This window comes from Telmatherina bonti, assembly GCF_933228915.1.
Source record: "Telmatherina bonti genome assembly, chromosome: 15".
NCBI lineage: Eukaryota > Metazoa > Chordata > Actinopteri > Atheriniformes > Telmatherinidae > Telmatherina > Telmatherina bonti.
The window spans coordinates 19,169,196-19,181,563 of record NC_136613.1 but is presented as its reverse complement, the minus strand read 5'-3'; the positions used below and the strand labels follow the sequence as shown (position 1 = coordinate 19,181,563).

At 38.2% G+C, this 12,368-nt stretch overlaps 1 protein-coding gene across 1 annotated transcript; it reads right to left on the bottom strand.

The window, feature by feature from the left end:
• Window positions 1-4,152: 4,152 nt before the first annotated feature.
• prkra (protein kinase, interferon-inducible double stranded RNA dependent activator) lies at window positions 4,153-10,210 on the bottom strand. Its single transcript, XM_079253721.1, has 8 exons — window positions 10,060-10,210; window positions 9,066-9,241; window positions 8,070-8,151; window positions 7,743-7,821; window positions 6,048-6,165; window positions 5,859-5,953; window positions 5,608-5,770; window positions 4,153-4,637 (listed from the first exon to the last, which is right to left on the bottom strand). The coding sequence occupies exons 1-8, from the start codon at window positions 10,110-10,112 to the stop codon at window positions 4,480-4,482; spliced, it is 924 nt and encodes a 307-aa protein (XP_079109847.1). The 5' UTR covers window positions 10,113-10,210; the 3' UTR covers window positions 4,153-4,479.
• Between the last annotated feature and the right edge of the window lie 2,158 nt (window positions 10,211-12,368).

The window sequence follows — 12,368 nt, the reverse complement described above, 5'->3', positions numbered from 1 at the left end:
TGCAGAGTCGAGGAATGGCCAGATGCCCGACAACCCTGTTGAGCTTATGAGGCGCTGCCACATGGTCATCCATCCATGGAAACATCCTGTAGGGTCACCTTCATCATGCTAGTCGAAGCTGGGTTGTCAGGGCAACAATCTTACCACTCCAATTTAGATTTTTCCTCAGCTCTTTTGACTTCAGAGTTTTTCCTTGCCTTAAAAAAAAAAAAAAAAAAAAAAAAAGACGCCCATACAGCTCACAGGATTAGGAACTGTTTAGTCGAAGCCATTTCATTTCCAGCAGCAGTTCGGTTAGACTAGTTTATGAAGTAGACATTTTAATTGCCTACGATACCTTGCATGTTTAGAGAGCAGCTTTCACTGGCATAAAGCCACATTTACTGTATCATCAATTATTGTAGAAAGAGGTATTTTTATAAAATATCTTGGACTTTAGTGAAAGAGAACTATGTGAATTGGCAGATTTTATTTATTTTTGCCTTTTAATACTGTAAAATCTGTGAGATGAGCGGTATTCTCTCCGAGGAAGGATCCAATTTCAAATGAATTGCTACAATAAAGGAGTCAAGGTGCCTAAAAAGGCCTCTTAAAGGAGTCATTTTGAAAAAGAAAGGTAAAATAATCTAAATGGGAATACTATCAACACATGTCTGCCATAGTATAATGTAAACAAAGGGATAGGGATCAACACCCCCCCCCCCCCCGCCCCCCTGCCTCCCTCCCTTCGCTCACACGGTGTAATTTTAACTATTGTTGCATAAAAGAAACTCTTCTGAATCACATGGTTACATAAACTCATACATGACTTTTTCCATATATAGTTGGCAAAGTTTAAGTGTCTGCTCACCTTTCTGAATGTGTTCCAGAAAACTGTTACTTTAGGTACGAAAAAAAAAAGATTGTAGAGATGTTATGTTTTACAGTTTGTCAAACCTTCCTGATTTTTGCCCGTAAAAGATCTTTTATAGTCCAATCGCTCATGTACAGCTTGACACAGCTGCAGGGCAACTGCGTGGTTTTGTGTTCAATTACAGAAAAAATGACAAAAAATAAAAAGATGTGACATTTTCTAGCAAACATGACGACATAATCTCCCAACGCAAAGAGGGAGATTATGTCGTCATGGAGATTATGTCATCATTTATCCAAAGCCCAAAGGAAGTTTTTCTCACATTTTCTCCGAAGTTATAACCAAAAATGTTCTATTTGTAGAGAAAACAAACTAAAAAGGAGCTCATTTAGTATCAGCAAACATGGATAAATAACTTATATTGTTAATAATTTAATCATGGATACTTTTAATCTGATTATTTATTAAAGAGATAATGTCACCACTGGAAAAAGCTGAAGATTGGTTCGTACATCATGAAACACTAGGGACACCTACAGGCCATACTGTCACAAAACAGTTTTATTTTTTTTACATGTTTTAGATGTTTAAACCAAATTCATTCAGTATGAATTTACCATACAAGCATGAATAGGTTCCCATGAGAATTCACTGCTGTGTCGTGGGCTTCTGCAAAGCAGAAGTTGTTTGAGCTTTGTATATTTGTTGCAAAGCAGATAAGCTTTAATGTTTTAACCAGCGCCCTCTGTTTTAGTCTTTTACAAAGTTGAAACTATGACAAGTTATCATGCATCGACCTGTTCACGAGGACATTTAAGTTCATTTCCTTTGTTCTGGACTGCAGGGTGAGGCTGAAGGAGGACGTATGAAACTGCGTGAAACTAATTTGTCCTGTGTGTGCACTGTTACTGCAGTTTACAAACCAAAAAAAAAAAAAAAAAAAAAAAAAGGGTAGTACTGCTTTGTATCTATGTCCCATTTTTTCCCTGAAAAACTTGTGTGTAGAAAGTTTCATGTTTTCCCACATCGCAGTTAGCACTTCCACCCATCAGCGTCCGTTTCACTTGCTGTGCCTTAATGCATTTCCTAATGCCTCACAACCACAGAACTGATGGAAATCCCATGCCAAAACAAAGGTATGCCATTAACAAGTCAAACTCCCAACACTCTTCACTTTCCACTGAGGATTTAATGGTGGACAGATTATACGGAAGTTTTCTTTGACTCTAGATGAGTAGAAGAGTTTTGACTGACTGTAACATGCTTGCAAAGTTTAAAGATGTTCTGCACTGCTCTGCTACCGGTTCTGCATAATATTCAGAAGATTGGACACCCCTGCAAAATGTCTTTTTTTCCACTCACATTGATTACTAAACTACAGCAGTTGTGTGTGGAGGTCAGGGCAGTGCTTTGCATAGTGTTTGTATCATAGAGTCAGAATGTAGTGGGGGGGGGGGAAACCTCAAGCTTTCTTCCATTTTTCCACCTGCATGTCTAGACAATTTAGCTTGCCAGTGAATGTTTGCAATGCCTTACCAAAAGAAAAAAAAAGGAAGAAAAAAAAAAGAACAAAATGGTTTTTGTTTTTGCAATTGGACACTCTTTCCCTTGGACTGACATGTATCATGAAGCACTATGTCAGCTCGGTTTCCTCTAAATCTGTTTCCTAATGGGTACCTTCTAAAGTGCAATTTTAACAAGTACATATCTTTCCATGAACACTGTACACTGCTGCTACATAGTGCTTGTTCTAATAAAATGGCAAAACTCGACAGTAGAGGGGTCTGTGTGACTTTATTGTTGGAAAAAGGTAAAAAAAAAAAAAATAGTTGAGTCTGGATTCCAGGTAACTTTCTGAAATTGAACTTTTAAAGTTTGTAATGATTAATCAAACAAATAACAGAGATAAAAGCAACATTTTTCGGTCGCGTTTCCACAAGTTCTGCCTCTGATTGGTAAAAACTTCCCAAACCACCAGTCAGATGGTCAAAATGTTTTCCCACATAAAAGTACAGCATGAAAGATGCCACAGTTGACCAAAACTCACTAACCCAATACCAGATGTGGCAACAGAGCTAAAACAGTTCACTTGACTACATAAAAACTTGCATTACGTCTTATTAAATCTAGTCAGAACTTGATTCCAGCTCCGTCGTTTCACTTGGATGTTTGAGCATGCACATGAAAAAGGATCATTTTACCATCAGAGCAGTCTTATATCACTAGTTTAAAGCCATCAGCATGCAACTCATGTGTGTGACATAAAACTTTGAACCCTCTGTGCACACTATTGTGAAAATTAACCCCCCCCAGGGAAGACAAACATCCCATATTTGCCTTTATGAGTTTAATAAAATAGCAAGTTCTCCCACCATCAAGGTTTCATGTGAAGCTTTTTATAAAGACATGACATGGATTAAAGTTGTTGTATGGATGGTTTTAAACTAGCACAAACCAGACCAAAAATTAGTAGAAAACATAAACATGAAGCTATTAGCTATTGAAGCTATTTTCATTTATTGTGTTTATTATCTAAACACAATAAACCTGCAAAAGAAGAAAAAAAAAAAGCCACATTTATAGAAATCCAGTTGAAAAAGAGGGGGAAAAAAAGATTTCACTTAACATATTTACATATATTTACATACATATTAACATATTTACTCTACTACTAATGTATGACAAGTTCATTTATATAATTCATTTTTATTACTCAGTAATTTTTGGCTCTCCTTTTCAAAACCCCGTTACAATCATTCATAAGTAAAATGACTCACTTACAGACTGAATGAAAAAATATATTCATGTGTTTTATCACTTGTCAGCTACAAAACTGAATAAATCAAAACTGAATGGCTTTGATGTAATTACACCAACACTGCAGGACGTGCTGCCCGTTGAATTGATCGCCGTTAGTTGGTCAGCTCCCTGGAGAGCCGTTTGACTCACAACATTGCAACCCCCCTGGAGGGCAGCGCAGCAATCTGTTCCTTCATTACAGCCTTTTGTATAATTATTAACAGACACCAGAAATCATTAATGTGATGATTTGGTTTATTTTATGAATTTATGTAGCTGCTGCCGTTAATCTCTTACAGCAAAATAAAAACAAAAAAACACAAATGAGTGCTTTTGTTTTCTTTTTTTATGTATCAGAAAAAAAGACAACAATGTAACACATTTTCTATTCTGAAGTTGGACAATTCAAAGATGGCGAGTTGCATTGCAGATTGCATCCAAACAGATGCAAAAACATAAAAAAATAAATATGTTTCCATGTAATCTCTCCTAATACAACACAGTAGAAACTATGTGGAGTAAAAACAAATCATTATTCAGCTGGAAATCAAAATCATGATGAAATATTTCTGCAAAAGCAAAAGCGAGTGATGGACAGATACAGAATATGACTCACTGACAGTTAAAAACATGTAAAGACTTTCTTCTAAAAAAGGGAAAAAAAGCAAAAGCTTTGCAATAAAAATTGATTCATTAACATTTGCTTAAATATGGCAAACATTTAAAGGAAAAACATATCTTGATTTCACAGAGCAGAAAGACATCATGGTGACAGGCGAGTCATTGGACAATGCTGGAGGGAAAGCAGCTGTTGATGCTGGTGATGCTTATTTACTATTAGCCATGATCTTGATGTACTGGAGTGCGCTGTGTGCTGCGTCGTTGTGCGCGTTGCTGCAGGAGATGCCGGTGCCATGACACACAGTCACAGGTGAGGTGGACAGTTCTGCCAGGCACTGGTACTGGCCGTTCACTGTCAGCTCATCTGGGAAATAAGGACACAATGAATGCTGCATTCAGAGAGTGCTCGCAGCTATTTCATAGTCACAGGCTCTGGATTTGGCCTATCAATAAAATATACCCCCCCCTCAGGCTTTTCCTGAAATCAAAGCATGTGCATTTGTGGACTTTATTGTATATTTACTGTTAGTGGTGCAGTCTGCTAACTCATGCTGGATTTTATTTGGCTTTACTGGGTACAATATACCGTTTGTAATTTAATCAATATTTACCCTCCTGCAGCTGTGACAGGGCTGCATCTTAGATAACAAACCAAACAATCTGCTGAAAAGTGTTGAATTTCAATGTCTAAGAAGGCTTCGAGTTTAGTTTACTGGCATGATGCACACAGATAAGGACTAGTAGGCCTCCTCTAGTCCTCCACATCTAATGGTCCGCTTCCTCATCTGATGGCCGTGGTACCAGTCACCAAACTTGGACTGTAGCAGTGTTCCAGCAAAGTCAACATGCAGGCTTTTTTGTGATTAACTCTTAATAAGAAAGATTTTCCAAGTCCGTCACTGCATGCTATTTTCTGCAAAAATAAACTGATGGAGCGACGAATGTGCTTAGCAAGTGTAGAGGGAAACCAGCTCAAACTTGGAGGACAAAAGTTTCAGTTTTGGTTACAATGTCCACCTTAGTAAACCAGTTTCTGTCATCTGTGACCCCTGGGACTTAAAATGGGTTACAAACATTCATTTGTTCTGATCAGTGGAGTGTGTGACTAGTCTCAAAGTGAACCAATAACCGGCCCTGAAAAGGGACAAACTTAAAGGACAAATATTTTACTTGATCATGTAGCAGGACTGCTTAAGATAAAAAAAAAAAAAAAAATACATGGTGCTGAAATAAAAACACCAAGAAAGAAATTGGAATTTCCTGGCAAAAAACTTCGATAAATACTGTAAAAAGTAAGCAGAACTTTACAAGAGACAAAGAGATAGTTGTCTTACCAATATCAAAGTAAGTGACCTCGAAGCCTTGCTCTTTGGACAGCTCCAACATCAACTGGATATAATCTGTGTTGGGAATGCTAAGTGGATTTCTTCTGAGTAAAGATATCTTCTCTGCTGTGGAGTTCATGATGGTATCAAATCGGACGGTCGGTTTTGGAGTCTAAAACAAAATTTATAGATTTTTAAATAAAATGTCGCAGCTGTCTCTGAAGGTTGCACAAAAAAAAAAGCAGACAAATTCCACACACCCACGTGATTTCCGTGCAGCCCGACAAGCTCTGAAGCTTTGCCATCATTTTCTCTGCAGCTGCCTTTCTGGCTGCTTTTTTGGAGTTTCCTACAGCTACAACAAATAGACAAATATTCAGCACAAAATAAACCAAAAAAAAAAACAACAACACATTATTGAGATGATTTCACTTTAAAGTATCTCGCACCCTTCTCTGACAGTGACTCCATTCTACATATAACTGTGAACTCTCTCATGTGTGGTGGCCCGGCCTCCAGAGAGACGGTATACTCAGGACGACGCCACCCTCGCTGCAAAGCCAACTCCTGAAAGAAAAACCAAAGAATAATTAAAATACATACAAATCATAACCTACTGTAATATGTATACCTCAGTAAACTGTTAATAACTAGAAGTAAACAGGTAGTAACATGAAAACTTTCCATTAAAGAAAATGACAGACAACTTTGAAATGCTTTTTGTAGCAGCCGTATGCGACAGCGAGGACCACCGGTGAAATCCATAGTGGATTTCATAGCCGTCCCCTTTACATTGCCAGAGTGATGTTTGTCTTTACACTTTGCTTGTATTTCAGTGAATTAATCCTTCCCCACAAGTGCAACCATCACTGTCCCCTGGATGATACAACTTTAAGCAGCCGTTTTTCTCTTGTTCTCTACTGCAACTTTGCTCACTGCAGCCAAGACATTCAATTTTCCTTTCAACAGTGCAGAGTGCTTACCTTCTAAAATGGATCAAACTTGTTTAGATATTTGCAAATTACCGATGACAAATTTTGGGACGAGGATGCAGGAAAGATTTTTTCCTGATGACTCCCCAGTAAAGGTCATGGTTTTGCATGTGTTTCTGCACAGTGGGACTGGACACAAGTTGAATAAATCTTCCTTTTAATCACCTTTTGCAGTAAACCATCTATTTATTTATCTTTCTAGCAATGCTCATGACCTCAGTCTCACTGTTTAACTCTCATGTCTCAATAAAATCATGAAGGAAAGAAACTGCCACATCAAAATGCTTTACCTTTATAGCACTACTGAACTTTACAGACTTTTACACTTTGATGCCCCCTAGAGAAGCCTAATCCAGCATCTGTCTTGCATTGTGTCACTCTCTAGTCAGCCAGTCTCATCTTGACTCATGTCTGAATTTCTCCCTGTCTCTGTTATTTCCTCCATCACTTTCCTCTTGCGGTTCTTTTTCTTACATGGTGCACATTTAAAATGACCAGGGTGTTGATGTTGCAGGCATGTGACACGGTGCTATAAAGCAAAACCATATATAATGTGATCCCATGAGTTAGAAAAAGAAGTTGTAAAGTGTGGTTTCACAGCGTCAGAAGGCTGCAGTTTATGTAAACTTAAGCAGTGTTGCTTTGAAGCTTTCACTTGAGTTGTATAAATCTTCCGCTGCTTAGAGGATTCAGGAGGCTTGTGATTGTTCATACACAGTTTGACATGTCGCTGTATTTATAAAGATTTAAAACTGGCATCACTTGACTGAGCCTAAGTCCAAACCACAGCCATAACAAGGTCATTCATTTCTAAAGAGTTAAAGTCACCCTAAAGTTGTACGGTCATCTTTTCCACCAAAGTGGCAATTATTCTGTACATTTCTGGAGCTGTCCTTACCCAGCAGCCTCCTGAGGCTGAGTTGCCACACAGGCTGATTCACCAAAAACACACAAGATTATCATAGTAAGAGAGGAACAGAAAGAGAAAAGAGGAAAGAGTAAGAAATGACGCACGTCAACAGAGGACTCACTTTTTTGGCTGGGGAGAGGTGACAGTGCAGGTTGAATGTAAGTTGGATGTCTAATCTTGTTTTAATATGTCAACACAACATGCATGCACAACAATCTATAAGAAGAAAAACTACAGCACACCTGCAGTAAGCCCACAGAGTTAGGATGGTGGTTAGTTTCCGCTGCCACACCATTACTGTCAGATTTCCCAGGAACATTCCTGTCGGGCATCACATGAAAAACCACAACCAGAGATCAGCAGCTACATGTTGTCAGTTGAAGCAGTTCCATGTTCCTGACACCAACAAATCTAACATCTCTGAGGATTATACCTAAAATGTCTGAGAGAAAAATGCTCTTTTAATCTTCTCTATGCAACACATTTTTTTGTATTATTTTATTTAGAACAATTACCTTGACAGTGACTAAATTAAACATGAATTAAAATGTCATTTTACAGCCACTTACCCACTTCCAGCGTCTATTTTCAAAATATTGAGTGCAGCCTCAGCAGCCTGGTGTTTAGCAGCCTTTTTACTGGCTCCTTGACCTGAAATGATATATAATTACACATTTGTTATAGAGATCATTACAACAACCTTACAGTTGCAGTTTATAAAATATAGCAAGTAATCTAGAAAGGCTACAAAAGCATCATGGGAAAAATATCTTAGCTCAGATCTTAGTTCTCTCTTCTGAACTCTTTCTGAAATCCGGCTATTTTAAAGTATACAGGTAAACACAGAGATTAATTTAATCCTGACACTGAGCTTTGAAAATGCTTCAAATCTTCTCTGGAAATGCAATGCAGTGCATCTGAATTGAGATATGAAATGAAATGAATGAAATGAAAAATTCTTTATTAATCCCCACAGGGAAATTCAATATTTGTAGTATATAATAATTAATCTGAGGAGGTCTTGTTCCGGAGGCTGCTGGCTGCTGGCAGGAATGATCTTCTGTATCTTTCAGTCTTGCATCGGACCTGAAGAAGCCTCTCACTGAACACACTTTGTTGTTTCATCGCTGTGTTGTGGAGAGGGCGTGAAGAATCCTCCATCATCTTCATCACCTTGTGCAGCATTCTTCTTTGAACAATCAGCTCCAGCGGCTCCAGAGTGACTACAAGCACAGAACCAGCTTTCTTGATCAGTTTGTTGATTCTCTTCAAGTCTCTGGTTCTGATGCTACTACCCCAGCAGATGGCTGCAAAGCTGATTGCACTCTCCACAACAGACTTATAGAAGATATGCAACATCTTGGTGCAGACGTTAAACGATAAACAATATTTTGGTCAGAAAGGCATGTGGTGAGTGTCACAGATACTGCAGTGACAAATATAAATGAAAACAAACAAGACAAATAACATGTGACAAGCCGGCCTGTCCTCTCTGGTTTGCTCTTACAGTGTCGCTGATTGATGACACTTCATCGGGGGGGGGGGGGGGGGGGACTTTGGCATACCTGTGCAGCTAATGTCTCCAATGGTCACATTGAAGATGAAGCTGGGCTGGTGAGCTTCTCCTTCAGCCTTCTGCATCACATACACAGGAAGGTTCCCATTTTTGATTCCATATTCATGCAGGATTTGAATAGGCGTCTTCCCAGGACTGCTCCTCTGCAACTCATCTGTGTTCAAGCTTGCAGGTTCAACAAAGACACAAAATCTCAGACAAGGCCAATACCAACAGCACCATTAAAATAAACTACAGGATGACCAACTAGGACACCAATTACAGCAAGTAACATTGAATGTGCCAAAAACACCTAAAGGTTTCAATGTCACCTAAAGCCACACACATACAGACAACCTAAAGCTTGCAAACCTCGAGGTGACAACAGGGCATTTTACTGCTAAACATAGCTAAAACTAGCCAACAGTGCTGGAGATTCAAATAAAAACCTGCTGTATGAATATTGTCATAACTACAGATCAGGAAGTAAATTTTCACAAAGTCTTGTTATAGTAAACCTGAGGTTGCAGAGTTTTTATTGGTCAAATTTGAATCAAGAAAAGTAATAAGAAGCCAATGTTAAGAGTGGCTGAGATGTTTACCTGCTATATATATATATATATATATATACATATATATATATATATATATATATATATATATAGTATAAATTATATGCGTGGATATAGTTGAATCTATTACAAGGATATAATAAAACACATAAAGGGTAGCTTGTGCTCACCAACGAGCTAATCGACAGTAATGTGACAGCTTATCATAACATTTTTACAATTTCAGTTTTCTGTTAACAAGTTTGAGACTTGTTGCACCTCAATGTTGTCTTTACATGTAATGGTTTTTTTTTTTTATTTAAAAAAAAAGAAAGAAAGAAATGAAAACGAAAGAAAGACAGAAATCCCAAGAAGAATTTAAACCCCATCACAGGTCCCTGCTTGTGGTTAAGAGATAACAAACACTGGTCTTGTTACTAATAAAACACTAACCTCGTGCCAGGGGTACTTTTTACTGCTGGTGGTTGATATCCCTCTTGAGACATATTTACAGTTGACAGTCGCCAGACTGAGTCTTATAGCTAAAAATTAAAATCCTTAAAAACCAGTTTGATTTATTTTTCAGAACATTTATTTACTTGTTTGTTTGTTGTAAATTGAGGAACGCATTATCAACAGCCCATCATTGTCGTCGAAAGCAGAGACACATACGGTTGAAATCATAGTTGAAATTAACACAACCCTATAAACATCCGGGTCAATAAGGGGTCAATCACTGACAGCTTGAAGCAAATCGCGTTTAGCGCCACCTGCTGGTGGGGGTGTTGTTCCCTTCTTGTCAAGTACCTCTGTCTCAGATCAGAAGTTTGCAGTTCGAGTCTTTTTCCATTAATCTCATACTATAAATAAAGTCAAAGTGCACGTTTGCAGCTTTAATGTATGCAAGCTTTAATGTTATGAAACTAAATGTGCACACCCCACATGTGAGGAGAGATGAGGCTTTTTGTTGAACAGGGCTTGTCAGTCAGGATGAGGTTTTTACAGCAGACAGGGACACTGGGTAGTAAGCTGAAGCTTTTCAAAGTCTGGAGCAAAACAGACATGAGGTGTGCACAGACAGAACATGCAGCTCACCAATTCTTGGATTCTTGTGGGGGGCAGCTAGTGATTATGCGGAAGTACACAGCAGTACATGATTTTAAAAAATTCTCTTAATGTATCTGTTTTAACTTCAACTTTAATTACGAAGCCTATGTCAAATTTTAATTTTAGCATCAATATGAGCTGTCATTGTTCTAACCTAGGGCTTCCCAGTGGTCCCCAGCTGCTCTAACCCCACAACAGTCAGGTACCTGATATGCAGCACCTGTAAACACAGACCTTGCCTCAGTGATTAGTTTGGGTTTGCTCCAAGCATGCCATGTTTGTCTGACTGGATAGGGCCATGCCTTAGGGCAGGTTTGGTCTAGTGTTCCTGGTGTTAGTTGTAATGAAACCATGACTATCTCAAAAATAAGTTTTGTGTTATGGAGGATTCCCCTGCGATGGACTGGTGAGCTGTCCAGGGTGTACCCTGCCTTTTGTCCAAAGACTGCTGGGATAGGCTGCAGCTTCCCCGTGATCCTTCATTGGACTAAGCAGTTAGGATGATTAATGAATGAATGAATAATGGAGGATTTTACAGAGATTGCACAAAGTGGATGTGAACTGTAGGTATGTCTTCTACAGATCCATTGTCAAGGTTTGAAGAATGATATGTCTCTACCAAGACAATCTGGGACAGACTGTGTATAGTTAATATCCAGCTGCCAGGAGGCCCGCTATAACTGCCCTATGCCATCGAGGCAGTTTGCCCCCCTGCTGGTCCTGAATATGTGGAATAATGATTGATTGATGAGACCAGATTCTGCCTGCAGCATCTGGTTCATTAGGTCAAAGTGTGAGAAAGGTGGAAAAATGCAGTACTCAGTCTTTTGGGCTAAATTCTACTTGTTGGCCACACAAAATATAGATTCTTGATAAGCAGTAAAACAATGATGGAGGTCATTGATGGGTTAGTTTCCTTAATTGTTTGGTATGATGTAATTTTTATTTTGGCTCAGTCTTCAGGGTTGTGATGTGTCCTCTACGTCTCACTCTGACGCTCAGCCATGCCCGGGAGTTCACGCCAGAGCTGTTGAATCTGAAGGACTCTGTACGGGACAAGCACACATTCAGAGTGAAAAATGATAATAAAAAAGGCTGAGCATGGTACTTAATGCAGATGTATGTTGTTGGTTTTTTTTTAGTTTTTTTTTTTATTCTTTTCAATTTTTTTTTATCTATTTCATCTGTTTACAAATAATACAAACCCAAAAAACAGTTTTCACTGTATCCCTGCTTCAACATGACTCAAATGAATGAATCATTGAGGAGAACTTAGGCTGTTGGATCCCTATATAAAGAGTGAGTATGTTGGATCAGGGACACTTTTAAAACCTGCAGGACTGTGGCCGTGTGGGACTAAATTGAGTAGCCCTGGTATATAGAACATCTTATATTACATGCTGTATTCACTTGGACTTTGGCATCGCATTGGAAGTTTACCCAGGTAAAATTCAGCATATATATATATATATATATATATATATATATATATATATATATATATATATATATATATATATATATATATATATATATATTCTATATTCTATGTTCAAGAGAACAGATGTCTTTAAAATGAAAAGTGAAACTGTCACCTTTGCTGTGAAAACAAAGAGCAAATACTTAAACTTTGTTGTTCTTCTTTAACAAAATCT